General features: G+C 39.3%; 1 protein-coding gene across 3 annotated transcripts in view; it reads left to right on the top strand.

The window, feature by feature from the left end:
• Positions 1-27,419, top strand: part of grik2 (glutamate receptor, ionotropic, kainate 2) — a 296,354-nt gene that overhangs the window by 98,328 nt on the left and 170,607 nt on the right. For all 3 annotated transcript variants that reach the window (XM_059339534.1, XM_059339535.1, XM_059339536.1), the window contains 3 exons: positions 12,870-13,051; positions 19,737-19,790; positions 22,433-22,606. In XM_059339534.1, coding sequence (XP_059195517.1) covers positions 12,870-13,051; positions 19,737-19,790; positions 22,433-22,606 — 410 coding nt within the window. The remainder of the gene's footprint in view (positions 1-12,869; positions 13,052-19,736; positions 19,791-22,432; positions 22,607-27,419) is intronic.

Raw genomic sequence — 27,419 nt, 5'->3', positions numbered from 1 at the left:
ATGTACTCTGCACATTTCATGGCAACCAGTCATGTGAGATATTTTGAGCTGACTTTTTTTTGTTCAGAAATCCTAAGGGCTCTAAAAGGTCCAAGATAGAAAATGATTTATCTTCTGGGGAACATGAATATGTTCAGTGAATTTAAGGGTAATCTTATAATTATGTGATTATAAGAAGTGAAAATTTTGCCTTGGTGGTTATGCAAGTGGAAAGCTCAGAAGTGAACATGATCTTTAGAAATGCTGCTTCTAGTGCAAAAATATCACTCAAAACAATATCACCTGGTCAACCCCTTTCTGTTTATAGCCTGGTTTCTATGGCAGCAGCATTCCACAGCAGTCCCTGAGGTGGTGTAGGAAAGAAATGCAGTATGACCCTAGCCAATCACATCATTTGCTGGGACTCAGCTCATAGTCATTTACGATGTTTCTATAGTTTTTACTCCTCGCCTTAGAAATGTTTTGTGAAGCTCTGACAGCAAAATAGACAATACAATTTTGCCACATGCTTTCCTCAATTAAATGATAACTTCCATATCCTGCTTTTCTTCTGGATGTGGTGCCTGTCTTAAATGAGAAACAGTATTCCAATTTAAGGGAAATATTTTGTAACTAACAGGCAACACAACAAATAATTCCCCCTCCGCTGGCCATGTGCATTTGTTGTCAACATGTAGGGTGTGAGTTTTTAGCATTGGTTATTATTAGAGATGGTCCGATCAGGTTTTTTGGGACCGATACGGATCACCGATCACCTAAAGCCTCATCAATCCGATTACCGATCAGAACCGATCGATCACGTGGGACGATATTAATTTTATATTTTACTCTTTTTTTCCCCTATCAATTCATCCACTCATGCACAGGCCTATGGTCTTTCATTTATGTTATCCCTGTAATCATTTATTTACTAGATACTACTAGATTACCTAGATTGACCTTTATTTATTGCATAGCAGTAACTTTAATATTCCTTCATAGCAGCAGTGGCACGGTGGAAAACAATATGCCAAAATGGCCTCTATAGGGCAGTCAAGAACAGGCAAGAGCTTAATGTTGAAAGTTAATTTATTGATACTATCCATTTTAAATGGTTGTATTGTTGCATATATCGTACATAAAATAAAATTCAAATAAAAATTGAGCCTATTTAACAGGTTAAACGAACTCAAAATGCCAGTCTGAACATTGGTGGCATTATTACACAATGTTACACAGTACAGTGTAACATATTATTATTGCCTCTAAATGTCTAAACGCTTGCATAAATTGCAGCAAGCGTGTGTGACATCCGACTCACTCACTTCGAAAAAGTTCCATATGGCAGACACGTTGTCTGTGTGTGTCGGTGCATGCAGGCCGCATGACCACAACGCAACACTTCTTCTTCGTTTTAAAGCAGCAGCGTTTCGGCGCACTACCGCCACCTTTGGATCACAAATACTTGTAAAGCACATGTATAATGCGATCGGATCGGTGATTTTAACGTTTGATCGGGTTTTTCGATCGATCGTTTTTTTTTATCATATCGGCCTGATCCGATCAGTTGCCGATCGATTGGCGTCATCCCGAGTTATTATGTAGCACCATAAGGCCCACAGTGAAATGCAATTTCTTCATTAGTCCCATATAAGAGTCATACAGTGAACTAATACATAACCTCAGTTGTCTGGCCAGTTTACCACATATAGAGCAACAACAATGCAACAGTCAATAGCAATTCAGCTGATACTGAAAAAAAAACTTGTTTGATTTGAAGCTAGCGCGATAGCTAGCCAGTGACAGACGATGGTATAGGGTTGAACACATTTACAAACACTGCTATAAGAAATAAGCAGAAAACAAAGTGGTAGCCTACTTATAATTTAATGAGCAGAATCGCATGGTCCACAGGGATCCCTCCATTTCCCGTAGCTCTCCGTGTTCTACGATCGCTCGACCGAGTTTCAATCTTGTGCAGTCCTTCGCTGTTACTGACTCTCTTCCTCTCCGTCACCTCCTATGCCGACAACCATTTCTATATTATTATTAGGTGTTTTTAGTGGCTCAGCCATGACAAACATGTAATAGTATGAACATGAGCAGCTTGTTCTCATCGCTAGCAGACATGGCCAAAGAACTGGGCTGTGTCCAATTACGAACGGCCAGGAACGCAGCTTAACAACGCAGCGTAACCAAAACAAAATGAGTTGCGGAAGTACACAGGGAGATGACGTGTCCAGTAGAATTGTCTTGTAAAGTCCGTTATTCTTTTTGCAGTGTGAAACCAAAACCAACAGGACCAAATGTATACAATGTAACAGAACACAGACCTTGGTTCGGACTTTCAGGTGTGAAAACGCCCTCACACTCCACCGCTCCCTCTGGTGGCAGCAACAAGAAAATAGATTTTAAGACAATAATAAAAAATGGCTCAGATGGACACAAATAAATTATTTTAACATAAATTGTGACCACACATTTGGGTGCATCACACAAGCTAGGCCTACTGTCCTATTAAAATATCATATGATCAAGACAGCATACGCAGCTGATTGGGGTTGCTAAGATGTAGCTGCAGTGATCGAGCAACATTGGTCTTGGATTTCATTCCGGATATGCCATTATTTAGGTTGATATTATTTACGTTATATATACATATGTTATATACGTTAAGCTAACTTAAGGTTAATGTAAAAGCTTGGCGGACTAACATTACTAACATTATAAACTCAAATGGATAGTGGGACAACATTTAATAAAGATAGCAAACGGAGCAGCATGCTGATTAACCAAGGTTCCTAAATAAGCTTTGAAGCAAGACATTTCTTCTGACTTTTGTTCAAGACGGTTAGCAAATGTTAATTGAAAAGCTTGGCTGACAAACGTTAATTACTCAAACGGAAGGTGGGACAGTATGTACTAAAAATAGCATCTATTTACTAAAATGAAACAATGCCTGAGTGTTGATCTGGTTTTGATTCAGTTGTATAGCACCACAGCAAAATAACTGACTTGACTAACAAACATATGCAGAGATTCCTGGTTTTATAGATAGATACTGTATCTACAGCATAGATACAGCCATGTGAGTATGCCTGTTCTTGTTAAAGAGCATTAATATGTATTCTACCATTGAGTATACTCTCAGTGTACTCCAGAGTGAGTCCCAGGACCCCTTCAGTAATCTGTTTCAATTTGATGTGTGTGTGTGTGTGTGTGTGTGTCTGCACCAGAAGTCGCAGTCCCATCATATGCTCGACTACCACTCAACAGCCTGTTTAGAGAAGGGCTCACTGATTCTTTACAATTCACCATGCTAATCCCACTTTTGCTGTGCTGGAATGCTAATGGCAACTGTAGTGTTTTTTTTGTGCTGTGATCTGATATTATTGTGTTATGTTTTTTTCAGTTGTTCCAAATATTAAATAATTTGCTGCACCCAGGATCAATGGCAATTATTGTACCAGTATGAAAAGGCAATAAAGCAATTAAGAACCAACAATTTATCTTAATGAGTGACCAAAGTATTTTTGTGTGACTTAATTATTCGTGTTTGTGCCAGAACTTAGTCAGACAGCAGGAAAAAAAATTGATTACAGAAGAAGTCCAAAAGAAACATCAACATAACAGATATGCTCTGATTGTGTACAAAACAGATGGAGGTAGCACACCTAATATCTAAGAACAACTGGTTCTTCAGTTGTGGAGCAGCAACTGCAAAGGCACACTAAACAGACAACCATTCCTAAGAGAATGGGTTGAATCAGCCAACCACTGATGAGATTTACTTTTGGGATGACTATGTTTTAGGGGGGCTACAGAGTAGAGGAAAGCAAAGCAGCAGGAATGGAATCGGGAATTTTATCTGGGCTCAAAAGCAATTCAGCAGCACATAGATAGAGGTTGTGATGACATTTCTTTGATATGCTTCAGCAAACTGATCTGTGGAGAGAGAGTTTATGTAACAGGAATAATGACCAAGGGTTTTGGTAGTAAACTGAGGACCTTATGCCACCTTAAATACACTGCTCAAAAAAAAATCAGGGAACACTTAATCGACCCAGTATAACAACAAGTCAGCTAAACCTCAGGGATATCAAGATGTCCATTTAGGAGCACAAGTGTTTGTGAATCCGTTTCACCTGCTTTCGTGCAAATGAAAGGGACAATTTCTGCAATGGAGGGGCAAAAGCAAGACAGCCCCCAAAAAGGGAATGGTTTTGCATGTGGTGGCCTGTGTAGTGTCCTTGTCACTACTGGTAGCATGAGGCGCTAACTGCAGCCCAATCAGGTTGCACAGGTAGTCGAGCTTCTCCATGACGCTACATCCATATGTGCGGTCGAAAGAAGGTTTGCTGTGTCTCCCAGCACAGTCTCAAGAGCATAGAGGAGTTACCAGGAGACCAACCAACACACAAGGAGAGCTGGGCAGGGCGGTAGAAGGGGATCAACTCAGCAGCAGGACCGATATCTGCTCCTTAGTGCGAGGAGGAACAGGAGGAGCGTTGTCAGAGCCCCATTTTTTAACTTTGATTTTCAGTGTGATTTTGAATCAAGCCCTCAATGGGTTGATGGTTTTGGTTTCCATTAACCACTGTTATGTCATTTAATGCACAACAAATTATACAATGTACAAGTAAAGATTCTCACCTTGAATAATTTGTTCATCAATTGTAAATAGTTGTGTAAATAGTGTAAATAGTATGTTCTGGGGTTGCCCTGAATTGGACCAATTCTGGTCATCTTTCTTTGATTTATTCTCTAAACTGTTTAAAATATGTGTTACTCCCTGCCCCCTTATTGCCGTTTTGGTGTATAACCTCAGAAAACATATCTATGTCTTAACCAGCCAGCGGCAACTTCGCGCATGCTTGATTTGCAGACTGGAAGTGTAGGGATTAACATACCTGCTCTGACTGCAGCTGAGAGAGACTCCTGCAAAGGACTGGGCTGCTTGTGAGTGCTTTGGGGCAAGGGAGGGGCTGCCGGCAGCCCCCGCTGCTCGTTAAGAAGAGTAAGAACGAGTCTCCAAAAGTCTCCAATAACACCAGAAAAAGTCACTAGATTTGTTGCTAGTCGCTTTTTTGATAAAATAGTCGCCATGGGGTCTGAAATGTCGCTAAATATAGCGACAAATTCGATAAGTTGGCAACACTGCTGGCCTGGTGCCACAGGTAGTGATGTAATGTTGATCTAGCGACGTGAAATACGACCCGGAGTCTGGTCATGGTGTTTTATTTTGAAAAACGACCGGATTCGCTCTGTAATTTCTGTCTGACTTCCTGTCAGAACGATCCGCTCTCTGAATTACTATGGCCACTAGTGGATGTTTGCTTAACAGTAAACGTCAATATTGGTCATCATAAGGTGTGCCTCCTGGCTCACGATTATGTTGATTATCTACAAATTATGTATAACTACCGACCATGAATGAAAACAGCTGTTTTAACACTGAGTACATGAAGGGTAGAGTTAATTGCACAATAAGAGAGTGGCGGTTCAGGCAATAGACTCTTTTCAGATCACAAATGGTTTAGAGCAAGGAGAAATACGGTGTAGCTAATAACAAAGACAATTTTTACTGTTGTGAGCTGCCTACATTTACACCTGCAGGTTTATTTATAGTGAGGGAACAGCAGCATGCATGTTCTGCCTCGACATTCCTGAACAACTGTTAGAACCTTTGACCACAAGCCTGCTTTAATCTTTCTCCAACGTGTTACATGCATTTAATTGAACATAAATAAGCCAGTCGATGTGGCAAGGGGTCACATTAACCTTGACCCTGGGAGTCTGCAGCTCAGGGACTGAACAGCCATTACTCCCATCATGCAGCTCTGCAGATCAGCCATCTGGGGGAATCACTTTAACATCTATGCGACCGATTATGATTGAGCATCCCAATAAAAGGAACTCTTCTTCCTTGTCTGAATGCACTCGGAGGGGAGTTGGGAAGGGAACGCTTGAGGGGCCGTTTCCTTACAAGGATATTTATCACAGGCAGGCCGATCTGTTTTACGCTCAGGAGACTCCCAGACGGCCCCCTAATAAACGCTTAGAGGGGATGAAATATTCATGCAGAGTTAAATATGGATCCTAGAGCAGTCGCTGCGCATTAAACACCGTCAATACTGATCAGCGCTGACACCCCTCTTTTCTCCCACTCCAGTATTTTCCCCCATTAGATTGGCTGTGCCTGTAGATTTTGGAAAGGTATGAAGGAAGAGTCAACCATGCAGAGTGGAAGGAGAGACGTCTTAAGGGTGAGAGGGAGAGCTGGAGAGCCCTGATGCGTTTATGATGAGTGAGTACAGCAGTCAGATGTGTCGGGCTGCTTTTATCGATGTTAACTAACTAACTGTAAACAGCGATTGCAGTTTTTCTCCTAAGACAGCTCACGCAACATCAAGTGCTCATATGAGATTGGACTCAAGTTAAATATAACACAAACACATGCACTTGTCTACATGCAAAGTAGGGAGAGCTGGACTGGCCATACCGGGCAAATGGTGGGCTGGTGGGCCGGTGGGCCAGCTGGTCTTTTGGGCCAACGACAAAAAAAAAAAAGATAATAATAATTTAAAAAATAAATAAATAAGTAATAATAATTATATATATATATATATATATATATATATATATATATATATATATATATATATATATATATATATATATATATATATATATATATATATATATATATATATATAATTTCATTTTTGAATGACTGATTGCCCAATAGCCAATTAAACAGTTAGAGGGAGGGCCAAAGGCCAAGGCCCCCTCCTCCTTGGCCCCTTCTGCTGTCAATCAATCAATCAAGAGGTCAAGGCACAGCCAGAAAATAAAAATCTAGAAAAACGCATGGAAGTTACACAGGAATTACAAGAAAAAAACAAACGACAAGCCTCGCTCCTACAGCCATCAGGCTGTCTCATTCTTCCACAGTTACCAGACTAACTGAATTTCCCCTCTGGGATAAATAAAGTAATTTTGATTTTTGATTTTTTGGCAGCACCAGCAACATGCGGTATGAAGCGATTAACAGGTTCTCTGTCTGGCATATCCAGACTTTTAAAGGAGTTTAACAGTTATGGACATGCTGACTACTTAATTGGTTGACGTTTGACTAACACTGCAAGGTGCTATGCTTGCTCTTGCTAGTTTTCAGTTATTTTACCAGTTTACATCTTCTGGTGTCATCTCATAATTGCACGTTGGTCAGTCCTGTTAGTGTTGTGGAGCTGATTTGCTGTTATCTGTGCCAGCGTGATCAGTTGTTGATCGATTTGGAGGTGATAAACAGACTAGCAGTTAGACAGTGAAGGTTATGATATTAGTGGGTCAGTGTTAAATGTGATAGTAGGACATTTCTGTCTCTGTAGTGTAATTTGCCCACCCAAATGGATCTTTTTTTATATGGAAACATTTGTGTCTTGAGCTTTAATAAAACAATTTTACAGTGAGCAATGAAGTTTCCACTGTACTTTTTCAGTACTGTGTGTTCTTCCATTTTTCCCTACAGGCCTATGGGTTTGCTTTGTTGTGCTGCATGTTATTGCATTTATATTAAAGACTTAAATGTATCCATCCTGACTTCCTGTGTTTTGATTGACACTCTGAGATGACGGCTGTCTTATGTAGCCTTCATGTAGTGTAGTGTGGAGGGATATGGTGATAGAATATATACATAGTCAGAAGAGAGCTAAGACATGGAGCGTCCTGGTGGCACACCTTGTAAAGCGTGTACCATAGAGGCCCTGTCCTCATGAGCAGGCGACCCAGGTTCAAATCCAACTCGGGGACCGGCCAAAAAAACAAATAAACTGTGTTATCAGGTGTGGTGGGCTGGTCAGGGAGAAATGCCAGGGCCAATTTTTTTTTGTTCCAGTCCATCCCTGAAAGTAAGCTGCCTAAAATTCAGCTGCACATTCTAGCTTCCAGAAAGTAGGCCTACTACTTTGGAGGACCCCTACTTGTACTACTTGGGCACATTACCAATTTCTCAGGCATGGTGTCCACCCCAGTGGAATCATGGGAGGGACTAAATGGATCTGCATGGGTCCATCTGTCCATGCATCCCTCCATCTGTCATGTACAGTAAATCAGATGACACTGACTGTTTTTTTGTTAAAGATTTAAGGAAAAACTTACTCGTGCTAGTTCTTTGTTTAAATTTTTGAGTAATTGGCCTAACATGGATCTTTCTGGTTGTTAGGCTCAAGTCCAAGTGTTGTTGGTGTTGAAGTCTGAATTGAGTTACAAGTCCGTTTTTTTTAATCATTTGACTGTAGTCATCAAAACCATGAGAGTGGAGTCTACACCTCTGGCCCCTTGCCCAGAGTGAGAGGTATTTCTTCATGCAGCACAGAGAGATGACATAAAATGAAGGGTGCCAAAAAACTGTGGTGCCAAGTAGCTGAATATGTAAGTTAATAGTCCAATAAGAACAGGGCCCTAGCTACCACTATGGACACTAATTTAATTTCCACTGTATTGTTTCGAGGAAACAGATTTACACATTGATTATAAATGAAAAATCTGATGCTATTTTTGTCTCTGTGTCTCATGCAAAAATGTAAATATATACAAGAAATAGATAAAGAATAATGTTCAACACATCTCGATGACAAAGGAGAAAACTCCATCCACTGTGTGATGCAGTTTAAAGCTCTGTAAAATGCTAGTCAGAAAAATGTAGTTTGGCAAACATAAAACAGCACTATCCTTTCAATCCCATATCAATAACATTTCCCAGTCTGCCTACTTCCACCTACGAAACATCCATGGCCACCGCCCCTCCCTTAGCCCCCACACTGCCGCCATCCTCGTCCACAGCCTCGTCACTTCCTGTCTGGACGACTGCAAATCTCTCCTCTTTGGCCTCCCTCACAAATCACTCCATAAACTTCAACAGCTGCCCGCATCATAACATGAACTGCCTCCATCCACCACATCACCCTCTCCTCCAGCTCCACTGGCTCCGGGTTCAGTTCTGTATTCAATACAAAGTCTTCCTGGTAACTTTCAAGGCTATTCACAACCCCGCCCCCCCATATCTGTCCGACCTCCTCCATGTTCCCACTCGCTCCCGCTCCCTCAGATTCTCTTCATCCATACCCATGTCTGTCCCCCCCCCCCATTTCAAATCACAACTCAAAACACATGTTTAAAACTGCTTATTCCCTCTGATGCCAATTGCCCTGTCCAACCTATTGTAATTGTTCTTAATTTTGTGTATTTTATTATTTTTTATTTTTTCTGTCTTTTGTGTATGGTGTCTTTGAGTGCCACAAAAGGCTCCTTCTAAATAAAATGTATTATTATTATTAAAAATGCACATGGACACAACTTATGTTCATAACATGCCTTCATTTTACTTTTCTAGGGAACATATACTTGTAGCACTGGTTGGCTCATTCACACAAAATTACAAAATGATTGTCTTTGTCTATTTCCACCTCATACTTAAAACCATTACCACCTTCTTGAGCTTCTTTATTTAAAAACAAAAACTTTTTCAAATGAAATCAGTTGATAAAGAAATATAAGATAAGAAAATGCATTTTCTACATTTTTATTTTCTGACTGTTCCATGACTGATTGATTGATTGATTGATTGATTTATTGATTGACAGCAGAAGGGGCCAAGGAGGAGGGGGCCTTTGCCTTCGGCCCTCCCTCTACCTGTTTAATTGGCCATTGGGTAATCAGTCATACAACAATGAAACTATTACCTACTATTTACCTTCCCTTGATCTGTTTTTTAATTGCACAGAACTATGTCATTCTCTAACATTATTTGTATCTGTTGTTTCATGTCTGTTTTTAACTTGTCTTTGTAAAGCACTTTGTAGCATGCATTTAGAAAAGTGTTTTATAAATAAAATTAATTACTATTTATTTATTTAATTTTATTTATTTTTAAGTCGTTGGCCCAAAAGACAGGCTGGCCCACCGCCCCAACAAAAATGTTTTTATTACTGAATTGATTCATAGCTACAGTACATATATTAGACTGTTGCCTTTAGATATAGTTGCTTCTCCAGTATGCTCTGTGACACAACTTCAAGCCTTTACAGACTGCTTTGTTTATGTTCTACACAGCCGTGTTTCTGCGGCCAGCTGAGATGTTGTGAACCACAGCTGCGGAGTCACTTTGTCATGAGATGGTTAAATGGAACACTGCCACTGTCTCACAGGTCAACACTCTGGGGATATCATCATCAGCGTGTGACAGAGTGTTTGATTTAATGAAAACCAGCAATGGTCGCTGAAGCTCCAGCAGACTGCGGGCTGGTTCCCACAGTGCAGTGCAGTCATCTGGAAGCAGGAAGTAAACAAATAATGCCACGGGGCAAACAGCTGGGGACGCTGGGCTGTGGGCAGAGACACAGGACTGCTGTGCCACTTTAGACCCATGTGCCTGTTTGTAGATAGAAGGACTGTTTAGTATTTAAAATGGCATCTGGTCCAGTCAGTGTGATTTCACTTGTGATAAACAGTAGTTTGATTAACTACCAGTGATTTAGTGAATTTTTAATTAACAAATGAAAATATTCAAATGTATAATGGTATTTAAAACTAAGTTATGCACGGCTGCTCTTATTATTCATGGCACTGTTGTTGTTTGTGTTTTAATGTAATTTTTTTGAATATTTCATGGGATACAGTATGTTTTTATGTTGCATGAGAGCCTCTATAACCAAGGATAATTATCTCTTACTATGTGGTTAATAATAATAAAGCTTTTTGAATCTCGAACCTTGAGTAAGTTGAAGTTGTTGAGTAGTGGAGGATTTGAAATCGATGTAGCATATACAGTGCATTCAGAAAGTCTACAGGATAAAGGTAGATATTTTGCTGCTGCAACACAAACATGATTGACTGAACATTACCGTAGAAGTGCATCTGTCAAAATTCAAATAATACCCTATACCAGGCCTGGGATTTCATCATTTTAGGGGCAAGGCCACTTGGCCTTTTGTGTTATCAATTTTTTGAGGGCACAAAGGCCAAAAGCCAGGGCACCAAGGCCATGAAATAAAACAATGATTTTAAGTCCACGTACATGATGAATTTAATTTAAGGACTAGTAATGACGCATTTGAGGAAGATTGGAGTCTCAGTCAAAACAGTCAAGCAGGTAAAGAAACATCTTGTAAAATGCATCAATCTTGTGCACTTTGAAAGCTTAATGAGAACAATCACCTCACATAACATTTTTCACAGTCGGGAGATACCGTATTATAAAATCTTTGTTATCCTATACTGTGTCATTTTTAATTGCTGTCAACATGCTTTCCACGAGGACATGGAGCAGCCAGCAAGTGTGGAAAATTATTTCCATCATACACACTGATCTTAATCATTGCATATTTTAAGAATTATTTTAAAGGAGAATAAGGGTTATTGTATATTTTATTTAGGGCATCTTATTTTGACAGTCTTCTTGTAAATTCTGTGGTCAATTCTGTGAACACACTGCGCTCTTATTTTGAAAGCTGCATGCGTTTAGCGACAGGAAGTTATTCAAAGCACTAAGTCACAGTTTAGTGTGATTCAAACAACTTTAACTGTTAGCTCATGTTAGCTCGCGGCTAACGAACGGCATATGCAACAGTGTATTTGGACCTCTGACCGCCCGGTAGGGTGGCCATTCCCTTCACATCAAAAAGGAGGACACTTTGCATACACGGGACAAGCAAGCAGATATTTGTTTGGTATGATCCGGTTTTTATAGTTGTATTCCGATTAGCTGGATGATTGTCAGTGCTAGCATGTCTCTTGATAGCTGCTTTGCCTTTGCTGCTCACATAATGACATAATGTACAAAAAAAAATGAAACTCAACCCTCTTACTCTTTGTAACAAACCCGTGTTCTCTTGCCCATTAGGCTTTGGCATTTTGAGACTTTAAGTCGCTGAGTATTGGCAAATTAACACATGGCTCATTTGAATATTCAAATGAGCCATGTGTTGATAGGTCACAACAGTAAAATGTAACTAATGAAATTATTTATTTTGACACACCTTTTTTAGCCAATAAGTATTAAACTAACAAGGTAACAAAATGCGGACCTTTTTCGTTATTTTCTCAAGAGGAGGATAAATGAGTGGCGGACAGGTAATTTATAAAAGCCGGAAGAGTGGCCCCGCTACTGCCCGGACAGGTTGATAGTATTTAGTTCGGCGCGCGCGCGCGCGCACACGCACACGGTGATACGGAGCGATCATGTGGGGAGGGGACTGATCCAGACAGGTAGGAGGGCAGCTCGATATATTCAGGGCGTGTGAGTGAATGTGTCGGAGGCTGACGGAGATGTGGGTCGGGGTTTGACGGGCGACAAACACTTTGCTGAGGCAACTGCAACACAACGCCAAAACGCAAAATTAACTAGGGTAGTGCGAGTGGGGCATCAAGGCCACCGTGGCCTCAGGGCAGATATTTTTTTCAAGGGCAGGAGGCAATATTGCGAGGGCACGAGGACCATGACCCTCCTGAAATTCCTGCCCTGCCCTATACACAACTGTGGCTTGCCTTGAGGACATGAGCTATCAATACTGAACAGAAAATCAATATCATCAATGATGACTGTCAAGTAATATGCAGAAAATGTGTGTAATTGGATCAGGTCTGCTGATACTGAGGCAATGCAGACTGTTTAAATGCACCATGGATAGTATCAGCGGGACAAAAAGGACAGGATGGGAAAGAAGAAAGAAAAAGCCATTGAAAGAATGGGTTTCATAAAATTTCCTTTTCAGAAATTTGTGGAAATTCATCGACCTCAAGGGAGCATGACTTTACAAGTTGCAATTGGGCTATTTTTTATATTCCAATGACTCTAAATATTATTTTTTTCTTTGTTGTCTTACCTACAGGTCTGATTCGATTGCAAGAACTTATAAAGGCGCCATCCCGGTACAACATCCGGTTAAAGATCCGGCAGCTGCCTGCAGAGACAAAGGATGCTAAGCCGCTTTTAAAAGAGATGAAGAGGGGAAAGGAGTTCCACATCATTTTTGACTGCGGCCATGAAATGGCTGCTGGGATCCTGAAGCAGGTGTGTATGTGTATGTGTGTGTGTGTGTGTGTGTGTGTGTGTGTGTGTGTGTGTGTAACCAACCACTAACCACTTCACAAATGCATATTAGTGTGGAACCTCAGTTAATTTGTGATTTCCAAGAGGTGTTATCAACGGGTGCAGACTGAAGTGTGTGACATAGCCCTGAGGGACACATGCAAGTTAAAGCTCTGTTTTGATGCAGGACAAACATGGTCACAAGCTTTCTCAAATAACAGCTAAACAGTCATTAAAATGTGTTTCTGAAAACATTTGAGGCCGGTAATAGGTAACAGAATATTGCTTATTTGATCAGCGTTGCCTAGCTTGACAGTGAATCTGAGTTGCGTGTTGCCAGTGGAAATGTTGCTATAGCCTATAGTGAAAACATAGTTTCCTTGCAGGGATACAGTAGTGCACAGACGCTTGTTACTTGTGCTTACTCGTGGATCGCTTGTCTATTCACATGAGGAGTATGAGGGGATTTTTTTATGTCAGCGAACAATACTAAAACGAGTGTACAGCGCCTATGCGATGACATCAAACCTCAAACCTAACCTAACGTGTGCCTGTAAATTCCATTCACTTTCAATAGACAGATGAGCATCACGTACGTGACGGGTGAACTACGGCTCGAATAGGTGACATGGAGACCATGTGTGACTGTTAAGTACAATTCTACATGAGAAAAAATATCCTGACAGCTCTGGTGGGGCTTGGGGTTCATCTATAAGATGGTTTCTTATAAACAATCCCTTATGAAGCTGAGACTCTGTGTAACAGCTGATCTGTGTAGATCTGCTGCAGAACATAGAAAATGAATAACTGTCAGTTCCTGATGATCCAGTGGACCTCGTGCGTGAATGTACACAGCCTCTTCCTCAGTTTGGCCCCCTGAGCAATGGTATAGTCCCTGATATACTGTTATAGACGTACACGCGTTACACATGTGTGTGTTATTGTCCTAAAGCCAACGCTTCAGACGCCTTAACGTGTCACGTGTAGACTGAACAGCCTAAACTGTCTCATCAGTCTCCCTTGGTGATACATGGACTGCTTGAATTGTGAAGTGAAGCAGCTGTTTAACTCAAAATTTGTCATCATAAAGTAAATAATAATTTGTACATTGGGACAAGTGTGCACACAGGCTTCCGCTACGTTCGCTCGTGGCACGACACTCGTCACCCGTCACCCTTCATTATCTGCTGTACTCACAATATGCTATCTGTACACACGCATATTTATCATCTTTATGCAGGTGCAGGCGACGCGGTTAAGCAACCATTATTTTAACAATTTCATGTGGCACATTTTGTACCAACAATACATGAAATGGATCAATATGTGGAATAGTTTAAGTCTTAAGCTTAAACTGATATTGTACATCAAGCCAAATTATGGTCTTAAATAACTATCAGGATGCAGAAACTGTGCGTTATAAACACTTGATAGGACTGCAGTCCAGCTAAGCTAAGATTCAATGCCATCACAGGAGAAGCATAACCTAAAACGATATGAATGGATGTGTGTGGAAGATCAGAAATCATGTCCTTTCCCATTTTTTAATTTAACCATACCTTTCCCTAGTCTGAACAAAGTGTTGTAGTTGCCTGTTTTATTAAGTTTAAAGTGCTGCATAGTTAAGCTTTAAATGACAAAACAGTTATTTTGATTTTTAAAAGTCCCACATCAAAATAACTAAATCAACAAAATCTCAAGTAAACGAACTGAGGCTTGCATGTGTTCAATATGAGAATATCATTATTCTCAGGCAGAAGCTGAGCTCTGCATATTCACAATGTATCCTGTTGGCTGTTAGCAAGCTAATGTTAGCTGATATCCACTTTTGTTCTCCTAATGTTCAGAAGTTTAGTTTGTCAGATTTAAAAAAAAATGTTTTGGTTCTTTAACTTGTGGGTAGAACATTTCACCACACAGCAGCTTTTAGACTTTATTCTGTTAGCTAGAGACGGAGGCTCCTTCTTTCAATACAGAGTTAACAGAGAGCGATGATACTCCAGTGGGGGCGGGGCTGAAATGCACTTTGTCTGTATAACTGACAGTGACGTATGCGTTGAACAAGTGAAATCAAAAGTAAATTACACTCTGTACTGTTAAAAAGGTATCGCCATTCATTTTTCATCTCAGCCGATTGAAATCGTCACACATTCATATTTCTTCATCTTACAGGATTTATCAAATTTTAAAGACATCATGATTCACTCCAGCACTCATTTTTTTAAAAAACATTTTCAAAGGTTTTTCATCAATGCCTAAATGGTAGGTTGTTGAGGAAGGTCAAGGACTACTTTCATTGATGATGTCAGAGAGAAACCCTGTGTATGGAAGGTAATTAAAGACCAGACTTCTGCTTTGCTATTCTCCTTTTCATGAAACAAGAATAAGTTAAAGAATGTAAGTACTGTCTGCCAAACGCCCCCAAAAGTTGAAGCAACAGTCAGGGGAGAAGCTTGATGATCATGTAGGCTGTCGCATTCAACTTTGGCTACTTTGGGTGTTCAATCACAATGGAAAGGGATGGGACAAATACTACTATGTCTCTCTCAAAAAGTACTCCTTGAACTTCAGTTCTTGAAACAAACAATGGGAGCACCATTATACTACTCTGAGATAATTATCTTTGTCGACAAAATCTCATGAACCCACAGAGCTCAGCGGGTCAGTCCTATCTCTTTTAATGTTTTAGCCCTTCGTCCAGGTCTATCTACCTATCATTTTTAATCCTGCACATATTCCATATCATACCAAATCAACCAAACATAACTAAAGTGTCTCAGCTGAAGGAAAAAAAACACTGTGCCCCCAAAGTGCTCTCAAGCAGTCCCAGCTGTTTTCAGAACAGCTGGGACTGCTCACTTTTCGCTGGGACTTTAACTGGCATTTTTAGTTGGAAAAAAATGCTCAGGTAAAACATGCAAGTGAGAACAAAAGACAGATGGCCTAAAGCTAGATTAAAAACATGGCGTTGTGACGATGGAGAACAGATGTAAGGGGCAGCTGAAAAGGCCACAATTTTCTTGAAGCAACACTTGAAAATGATGATGTTTTAGAAAAATAAACAGTTTCAACAAGGTTGTAAAAGTTAGTGCACTATAACAGACTTACATAGTTAAACTATATCGCCAATATAATAGTTTGTGAACTAAAGTATGTTGTCTGGGCTGAAAATGAGTCCTACTCCAGCTCTATGCAGATGACATAACATTTTTGAGTAAAACAATACAACGTGATACTGTGCTCAAGACTAAAGATAAAACTGCCTGCAAAAAGTCAGCACACATCCTCACCAGCTGATAATCTAAGGAACATTAAAAGGTGGTTAACGCTATTACAGTACAGTATTACAAATATTTGTAATTAAATTGTTATCTGCAACATAACCCAGCTAGTTTGGATACTAGCAGCTTACTATTCAATTTATTCTAAGCCACAAACTTCCAAAAATTCCCAAATTTTGCCTGTGTTGTACAAGCTCCGCTATTACCACAACTGCTGTGTCAACTTCCCATAGCTACACTGTAAATAATCGCAGTGGAATCTACAGTTATTTACTGTATTATTCACAGTTCATCACTGTGTTTGATTTTTACAGTATAGTGCTGTTTGATTTACAATAAAAATCAGTCATTGTGACAAAATCACAGTAGTTAAAACATTACTGTAGAAAAAACATAGTAGACTGTGTAGTACCGTGAAAGGTAAAGTAGACTGCTGTATTTTTCCATTTTTATCATAATTTTGATCAGAATCAGTCCCATACAAATGCTGTTGAAATAATTTACTTAAAGTAAGGTTTTTCCATACAAAACACAGTATGGAAATCAATTGTAAAACAGTAAATGTATTAATATTATTGTCTTTAGTGTTTAGAGTAATTACTTGCAATTACTCGTTATTTCTATAAAAACTAATGATGAAATTATTATCAAATTAACAGCATTGTTTACCGTTCCGTATTACCATATACAGTACCATTAAAAATCACAATGTTTAACTGTATTTTTTATTCTTACAGTAAACAAATCAGAACTGTAAACACAACTAAAAAAGTCAGTGTTTAGTTTTTTATTTTATTTTACAGTAAAGAAAACAGTATTGTAAATAAAACTAAAATCACAGTGTTTAATTGTTTTTATTTTACAGTATAAAAACAGTACTGTAAATAAAAATACAGTAGTTCTACTGTAAATAATAATTACAGTAAGTTACTTGTTAATTGCTGCCAATAAGTTACTGCAAAATCACAGTAAATTCTTTACAGTGTAGCTACTTCTCTAATCAGAAAAAACTCCTTAGCAGCTTGGTTAAATAGGCCTAGAAGTGTATCCAAGAAGCACTGATTGTGAAAACACTCTACAGATGTAAAACTCAATAATTACAATTAAGTTAGTTTGAGTTGTATCTGAATGCATCTTAAAGTGAACACAATTAGGAGGTGCTTTTTCAGTCCTGTTGATAGCTGTGATTGACGTTTTAAAACTGAACAGCTATTATAATTGAAAAGGATATCTTTCACTTTCGGTTTGTTTTCATTGCCCATGAGATGACAGAAAAATGCAATAGAAAGGTTCCGGCACTCTTGTATTATCAGAGGGTCCAGGAAACGGCACCATGTGAGTCACTGCTGAGTGGGTTGGTCCTCAGATGGAATGCACAAGTCGGATTCTCAAGGCTTCTCACCTGATTCCAGCAGCCATTATCTCTGTCTGCCTGTTTAATCATCATTTCCACACAGTCCTAATCTGTGAGTCATATTGGTTTAGCGAGTCTCTGCACAGCAGGCAGGACACCACCATATAATGCAATGCTGTATTCCAGCTGTATTGCAATGCAATACAGCTGGAACACACACACACACACACACACACACACACATCCTTGTACTTCTATCTTTTTGAGGGCCCTCATTGGAATAGTGAATTTCCTAGCCCCTTACCCTAACCCTAACATAAACCTAATGTAACATCAACCCTGACACAAAGTCAGTACACACACACACACACACACACACACACACACACATCAAAAATACTAAACATGAACAAGGACACAGTCATGTAAAATGACATTATACAATCAACTTAAAATGAAAAATGGAGCTGCATTAGAGCAGAATGTTGTTCTGGAGCTGAACATTAAACAAAATTCTGCTCTAGTGTTCATGTGACTGAATGATTTAAACAGCAATGTTGCTTTGCTGATTCCTTTGCTGTGTGTTGAAGTTGCAAGCTAAATGTTTGTCTGTGCTTCCATTTATAAATGCTTGCATTTTATAAATGCTGCTTGTGGCAAAAAGCAAGGACCTGACGTCCTTCTCCCCAGCCATGTATTCCAGCTCCTTCTGGGGGATCATAAGGTGTTCCATGCCAAATAATCCCTTCAGCATGTGACGGGCCTGCCCAGAGATCACCTCCCAGTTGCAGATGCCTGGATTGCCTCCACAGGGGGGTATCCAGGGGGCATTGTAATCACAGGCCCCAACCACCCCTGCTGGCTCCTTTATATGCATAGAAAGAGCAGATATTGGCAGACTCTATATTCTACTGGATGTCTGAGCTTCCTGTATCAAGGGCTGAGCCAAGACAACATGTGAACAACACTTATTTTGGTCACTTGATCTCATTTGTTGGGTATACAAAAAACAAAGCAGTAGGATATTATTTCAAGAGCACAACTGCAGCGATGTCACTAAATTGCCTGGACTTTTACATCAGCATTTATGTCCGAGCCAACAAACAATCCATGCCGCCGTATCTCTCCCTCTCTTGGGTGAAAGAGCTGAGATAACAGCAGATAGTGGTAACTGGGTATTGCCCCTCGGTTTTTATGAAAACGTACATTGGCTGCTTTGCCTGGCCATAACCATACAACATGTTAAGTTTTGATACACATTTGCAGATCACTTTTTACCCAGGCAAACTCAAATCCTTATGTTTTTAGTGTCATGAGCATTTTTTTGTTGACTTATATTATAAGTTATAAGTAAAAATTAAAATTGTGATCTCAATATTGACCAAATATTATATTAGTATGGCACATTTACAGTGGTTGTTTGTGCGACATACTACTCTGAAATGTTGATCAGCTGCTTGCACCTTTCATGGCTCACTGTGCCAATAAAGTCTGTTCCAAACAGAGCCAGCACTGGAAGCATCGTATTACACACCATGCTTGTGTTTTCACACATTCAAATCAACAGCATAAGTATCACACCTCGCTTTTTTTCCTCAAAAATATTGTAAACACCAGCTACCAAAGAATCTCTCACAGCAACTCCACCATGGACCTCATTAATGTAGGATGACTTACTCATATGTGTTTCCCAGATGTCCTGCATCCACAGAATTATGCATTATCTTCCATATTTCCCTACATATGCCAAATGTCTGATGAGACTTAGCTCTGTCTTTTGCTTTATTTAGCTGCTTTTCTTTTTGGTGGGTGTTTGTTTCTTATCTCTGAGCCTGTGGCTGCAGCAGTGTAGCAGAATATATGCCTCTTCACATTACATGGTAATACAGCCAGTAATACAGCTACACAAACAGACAGATGCCTGTGCATGTGTGCAAAATATGACAAAATATTCTATCTGCCTCCCTATTCATTTATAAATCTCTCCCTCCCCCAATCTCTCTCTGCCTCCTTCTTCCACTCTCTTTCTTAGGCTCTCGCCATGGGGATGATGACAGAGTATTATCACTATATCTTCACCACACTGGTAAGTGGAGAAAGAGGCTGTGCTGCACAGTCGCTTTGTCATCAGGTCCAACTCTGAGCTCCATATCCCCATGACGATTTGTTGTATGTCCCAAGAATGAGTTGACGCCACTCTTCAATCTTCATTTTCTCAGCTATTCATTTTATACGTATTACCTTGGATCATTCTTTTATCTTTTTAATGGGCTTTCCAGAGCCAAAGAAAATAATAGCATAGTCCTTTGTGACATCAAGATAGCTGTAATTCTTTCTTTTGCTTCATCCTGTTTTGTTTTTTGCCTTTTTCTTAATGTTCTTCATACACTTTAAACCTGGGGATGGAACTGACCCGATGATTAGTGACCTACTAAGCCACAGCAGCCCTGACCCTCATTGACCACCATTATACAAGAGACAACTGAATAAGTGTTGACAGGAAACCTCAAACTGTCAAAAAAAAAGCAAGAATTTTCAACATTTGTATTATGATTTTTTTTTAAATATTGAAGGTTTTATATTCACAACAATTTTGATGTAAAACTATTTTTGTCTCAGTTTAAAGTGAACATGTAGAACAGGAATAAACATGTCTAATGTCTCAGTAGTCATGTAAATATGTTACATCTTTATATTATGTTTTTATATAAATGTATTAGTGCTGGGCAACAATTAAAAATTTTAATCACGATTATTCGCATTGTTATGGGCAAAATTCAATAATAAATTCCAAAGTAATGTATTGTGCAGTTTTAGTTAAAAAGTACTGCAAGTAGTGTAATAACATTTGGTTTGCAAACATGTATAAGAACATAAAAACAAATAAGGTGCTTTTTAACAGCAGTAGTCCCTTTTTACTGTAGCAGTTAAAATATTTCTTGTAAATCTTGTGTTGTTATGTAAATTAACGTCTCTGTAGCCGCCAGTTCTTTTCTGTTCCGGTTCATGTGAGCGCTGCAACAGACTTAGGCCCGCCCCCAAATGCTCTTATTGGTTGAGATGCGTGATAATGGCCATCCCTAGACAGTACTGATCACCCCCCCCCAGTCCAGAGATGCATGCAGACATGCATTTTCCCTCCTCTCCTCTTCTCTGTTTCCTCTTTTTTCTGTGCTTCCTATTCCACCTCTTGCTCTGCCTCCTGTTATTAGTATTATCAGGATTGTTAATATTAAGAGCCACAGACTGACAGCTGAGTCTGTATAGTTCTTCTGATATGATGTGGTTGTAGAAGTGACCTTTCCTTTCAGGATAAAGTCCCCTTCATTGTCCACACAACACAATCCAAAACAACACTCATCTACATAATGTACACACACCACTGAGCATTACTCTAAGCTCTCTGACTGTGTGAGCTTGCTCCCAGTCCATGTTCCATGTCTAAGATTTGACTCAAATCAAACTCCTATTGAAGTCCCATCCCACTCTGGTCCTGAAGAGGCTGCTTGTGTTGCCTTGGATCAAAACACTGTCTTTGTCTGTGTGTTCTGCCTCTCCTCTGTCCTTCACTTTTTTAATGTCACGTTCCTTTGAAAAATGAATAATTCAGTTTCAACTGTCTGTGCTTTTCATCATGGTGGCTAAATGGATCATTTTCAGTTTGAAATGAAACATCTAAATGTGCATACTTTTCTTTCTGCAGCCATTTGGCGTGGCCCACTTTATGTGAGATAATTAAATGTCCCTCTGGTGTTTTCAGGAAGATGAAAAGTAAAATACAAACATGAATGAGGCAGGGGAGGTACAGTCGTGGTTGTCATTTCACACTGTTGTGTTTGGCAGACCAAGTCCAGTGCTGATAGCATAATTCTCCCAGCAGAGTGAACAAACCAGCCACACTGAGGCCACATATGGCAGTTATTCTCCTGCCAGATTTTTTTTATTTTCTCTTTACTTACTTTTTGTTGAGTGTTTTGTCCAGTAGTGTCAGTGTTTGTCAGTTATGGGCCTGACCTAGAGTTCACCACTGCCATGGTGTAATTAACAGTGGTGGAATGTAACTAACTACATTTACTCAAGTACTGTATTTAAGTACAGTTTTGGGTGCTTGTAGTTTACTTGAGCATATCCATTTTTTGTTCTACTCCACTACATTTTGAGGCAAATATTGTACTTTTTACTCCACTACATTTAGCTGACAGCTTTAGTTAGTTTACAGGTTGAGATTAAACATAAAAAAACATGATTCATTTATAGTGATTTGACATATTTTATATAAAACACTGCTTACATAACATACTTTAATAATATATTTGGAATATATTTAACAATCTGAGTAGGTTCATTCTGCATAATGAGTACTTTAAGTACATTTTGATGCTGGTACTTTTGTACTTTTACTTCACTAAGTTTTGAATGCAGGACTTTCACTTGTAGTGGAGTCATTTCACAGTGTGGTATTAGTACTTTTACTGAAGTAAGGGATCTGGATACTTCTTCCACCACTGGTAATTAATACACATTAGCAGAATATATTTTCCATTCATTCAATTGCTGAATACAGAAATCTTTAAAATGTCTAAAGGTTTTTAAATCAAGCTTGCATGGCCTTTTTCTACGGTGTTCCTCAAAGTCTTGTTGTTCTGTGTACAATGTGGTGGAATGCTAAGGGGTTAATGAAATCATAGTCTGCTTCTCCAATCTCTAATGTGTTGTTCTTGTTTCCAGGATCTGTTTGCACTGGATGTGGAGCCTTACCGATACAGTGGTGTGAACATGACAGGCTTCAGGATCCTCAACACTGAGAACAGCCAGGTGGCCTCCATCATTGAGAAATGGTCCATGGAACGACTGCAGGCTCCACCCAAACCTGACTCTGGTCTACTGGACGGCTTCATGACCGTAAGTCTCATGGGCAAAAGTCTCGAGTAGTGAATTAATTAATCCTTCCTACACTTTGACAGAGATGTGTTTTCATTACAGGGCATTCACCTTCTTCGTGTGTTTCTCATTGGTAACTTAATTATATTGATGAGAACATACACACCAGTACAGTTCATTTGCTCCAATACTCCGTGTTTGTCCTCTGAGGTCATTTACACACTAGTAGTTTGCTTCATTTGTCCTGGAAAGAAAAAACAGAATAAATAATTGCCTTTGAGTTCTAACCCATTTGGTGTTCATGTAAATACACAGATAACTTGTTCATTTGACGGATATAGCGACTACATCAAAAAACCCTGCATATAAATTGTATTTAATTTACTGACAGCAAGTCCTGTTGTGCTTCTGTGTGTCTGATGCAGGGTTTTTGTGAGTGTATTGCAAGCCTGGCAACCCGCCGGGCCAAAGTTGATTCCACGCTGGGCTCAAACACCAGGGAATTTTTAAATGCATTTTTAAGATGTTTTTTTTTTAACTAAAATGTGTTATACAAGTAGCAAACTCCTGTGCATAGGTCATGTGCATAACTTCAACCACTGTGCAGTCAATAGTGAGTGAGCCAGCATGTGTGTGACAGTGAGTATGAAATTACCAATAACCTCATAGCATTAGCTGTGAACATAACACTTCAGTATGAGTGAATATATGCTACAACTCTTCAGGTAGTGACAGCTCTGGGCCAGGCTCACTAAGGTGGACTGAGGGTGAACCAGCTATTCTTGACAAGCTGCTTTTCTGAGTGTTGGATTTATCTCTGCAGTCCGTGGCCTCTAAGTTAGAGAATCGGGCTTGTAACTGGAGGGTCGCCGGGTCGAATCTGCTGAGGTTCCTTGAGCAAGGCACCTAAGTACTGCTCCCCGGCCCCAGAAATGTCTGGTCACTGGTGTGTAAAGGACGGGTCAAATGTAGAGGTTGAAAATGTCCCCATTGTGGGACTAATTAGGGAATATCTTAATCTTTGCATTCCGTCACTTGGTCGTTGGGTGTAGTCATTTTACCAGGCATTCAGGAGCTCACAAAGAAATTGGTTGTTAAAGTTAAAGGGGGTGTCCCATGGATCACCGGTAGAGCTCATACCACTCAGGCATATTCCGTGCAAGCATGTGGTACCGGGTTCAAATTCAGTTCAGAGCCTGCAGGTCTTCCTTTCTGTCTTTCCCATAGACTGTATAAATAATGGACGTAGTCACCGTGACGTCACCCATTGGTTTGTGGCCCGTTGGAAGCATCGAGTTCAGCGTTACACTCGTCGCCATCTTGTGTCGCCATCTTGTTTCCGATACGGGGATCAGACCATATTTGATCACTGACTACACTCCTCTCTACACCTCAACCTGACTGAGAGAAGCCGCTGCTAATTCATGTTAGCATTAACTGGAGCATTAACTGGGATGTTAGTTTTGACAACAACAAAAAAACAAAAACAAAATGTATGTTACTTACCTCAGAAAAATGAACAGCGACTCCTTGGAGACAGAAGCTTTGAGCTGAGTGAGGGACTGTTAGTCCAACCAAACGCTGAACAAGACATTTTTACTGAACTAAACGTTCAAAAATGCAGTGTGAAAGGGTCAAAATGAAGATATATATATAAAACTTTATTGACATGTTGCCATGGATACGCGTCGTTCTGCTTCTCTCCTGATGACAGCTGGCCTTGTTAGTAACCTGTCAATCAAAAGTAGCCACGCTGCAAATCATACGATTCTTTATCTTCTATTTTCTTCTAAATGGGGCCATTATTTGAAAAAAAATTCTGAGGTAATAAATCAAGTGATAAGTTTCTTTATTTTGCATTGAGGCACTTCCTGGTTTGCCTCCCTGCTCAGACCTGGAGGTTGCCGCCTGGTCTCTCCCTTTCACTCTGTTTCTCTGCCACTTTCAAATAAAGCGGAAAAAGGCCTAAGATATCTTCATGAGTTCATGACAGAAACTGCATCCAGACCAGAGATGTCACATTTTTTAACAGTAATTTACCATGATTGTTAACTGGATGTGTCTGCATTACATTCCAGCTTTGTTGCAGCTGTTGAAGACAGGGCACTTTGATCCTCCTGGTGGACATCTTTAAAATGACTTATATACTGCTCCTTTCTAATCTCTAATCACTGGAGCAGCTTGCGTCCCTTAAATGTGAAATTAACTAATGTTTATAAATGCCTATATTTATATGCAGTTGCCAGCGGTGGCTAAGGTGATAGAGCAGTCGCCCACTGATTGGAAGGTCGGCGGTTTGCTCACGACGCTGTGTCTTCGGAGAATTAATGGCTATTTATGATATTAGAGTGACACCTTGTAGGGAGGCCACGGTCACCAGTATGAATGTGTGTGTGAATGGGGAAATTATTACCTGTAGTGTAGAAGTTGTTTGAGACTAGGAAAGCGCTGTGCAAGTGCCCATTTACCGTTTATATAATAATTTATGATCCATTTTATTTTTATTACTGACGATTGTTACTTCTTTGACAAAATCTCTGAAGCAGGAAAAAGAGAGCAACTGTTTTTTTTTCTTGCACTACAAATCAAATAAGAATATATAGGAAAGTGCGATGTTGTACAGTGATTTCACCAAAATATAGCCACAAAGTATCTATTACCAGATGAATAATGAATGAGCTCCAAACATGTGTTCTATTTGTCCTTGAAACACAAGGTGTGTCAATAAAACAATTCAAAATAATTGTGGAAATATGTCTTTTATAGAACAGACTGTTAATCTGCTTCCGAAAAGCTAATTGTTAAAAGTTTTTTTCTTTTTTTAATGTGAAACGTTTCATGTTATGATTCATGTGATGATTTTTACATTGTGATGACATACTCACTTATAATATTGTAGATAATATTGTAAATATTATACAATATTATACAATATGTGTACTGTAAATAATATACTATACATGTACGTTATTATAAATTGAGAAAATAATGTCAGAAATTAGCTGCTCACATTATAACAGTATAAATTATCATAAAACTTGAACTTAGTTGAAAGATGAATTGATGAGTATGGCTCATTATGTTGAAACAGGCTATATTGTTATTGAGCATGGTGTGTGGAAAGAGGCATAAATAAGTGCACTCTGAAGCTCATGAATTTAATCTCATTGCATTAATATATCAAATATCTGGTGTGTGAAAAATGAATATCTTTGAACGTGTTGGAGTTATGGAGCATTTCATGCAGCAGTAATATTGCAAAGGTAAAATGAGGCTTAAGAAACAAGCTTCAAGAACACAGTGTCAGATCAGATGATAACTAGCATCATTGTGTCCATGAAGAAAAAGCAAGCTTGTTGTTAAGCTTCATTACCATCCTAATATTACCACTGCCTAAAACACTCCATAACCGATCAGTGAAAGGGATTAATTTATCTATAAATCCAGGAGGGTGTGTGTCTGTGTTTGTGTCTCTCTGTGTGTGTGTGTGTGTGTGTGTGTGTGTGTGTGTGAGAGAGAGAGAGTTGAGTTTATGTCAAACCATTCATTTGGATGAAATCTCTTGCTTCAAAGCTCATTTGGGCACCTTGGTTAGCCAGCATGCTGCTCTGTTTGCTCTCTTTATTAAATGTTGTGTTTTTTTTGTATTTAACATTAAGTTAGCTTACCATCGTTAGTCGGATTAAATCACTCATCCAGGATGAACAGAATCAGTGACGTTAAATGTCAGCCTATAAATATAATATCAGCCTAAATAATGGCATATCTGGAATGCAGTCAGAGACCAATGTTGTTGAATCACTGCAGCTATAGAGACTGTATCCCAAATCGGACACATCTGCAATGTCGCACTTTCCGGTGTTTTCACAGTCATTTCGAATAAGATCACCACCACTAGTGTAGGTATATTTGATTTATACATATTTAACAATGTATGTGTGAAATTTCATTTATGTACATGGAGATTTATCGGTCTACAATACAAAAGTTAATCTGATGAGAGAAAGTAGTAAGAATGATTGGGCGACACCCAGGCGACAATCTTAAAAGTACATCTTTATATTTCCTGTACTGTATTTTATTGTGAAGGACAGAAGTACGGACCGGGTGTGTTGATAATGATGGTTGATAATGGTGATATTTATTTGGCTTACCTAGAAACATCAAATTTCCCCTGAAAAACTCAGAAGCCTCCATTGTTTTACAGCGAGGAGATTAAAGTGTCCGATTTGGGATACAGCGTACGGCTAATCCACCAGCGTGCCGACTCTGGTAAACCCAAGGCTAACATACACAGTTAAAACAATATACGGTTCGAAAGGTAAGAAGCTAGACTTTAGTTTCAGACCATTTAATTAATTGGAAGCATAACATGATAATTTATATTAGTAGTTGATGTGAAATTGTGTGAATCTTAGCCGAACGGTGTCCGACTTGGGATACAGTTACGCTACATCTTAGCAACCCCACTCACCCCATACATCCTGCCATAAATCACTTCAATTACTCATCAAGTCATGATTATATCATATAATTTAAACAAATATCTGCATCAATATCATACTTACATATTTACTGTTACAGTTTGTTTAACAAAGTTAGAACAGCAATGTTTAAGTCGAGCTCTGTCTGGTGAGTATGAGAGTAGGCTGATTTCACGCTTTTATGACTACATTTCAATGAAAACATGTTGTGTTTTGCTTTTTCTGTGCTGACAACACAGCAAATAGACCAACAGGCCACTCCTGCTTCAAATACCATTAACAGGCCACATAATCAGATCAGAGCTGAGACAAAATAAAAACAGCTATTGAGAGGTACGATAATGCAGATT

This window comes from Centropristis striata, chromosome 8 (genome assembly GCF_030273125.1).
Source record: "Centropristis striata isolate RG_2023a ecotype Rhode Island chromosome 8, C.striata_1.0, whole genome shotgun sequence".
In the NCBI taxonomy this organism is placed as follows: Eukaryota; Metazoa; Chordata; class Actinopteri; order Perciformes; family Serranidae; genus Centropristis; species Centropristis striata.
This window is presented reverse-complemented; position numbering and strand designations above follow the sequence as displayed.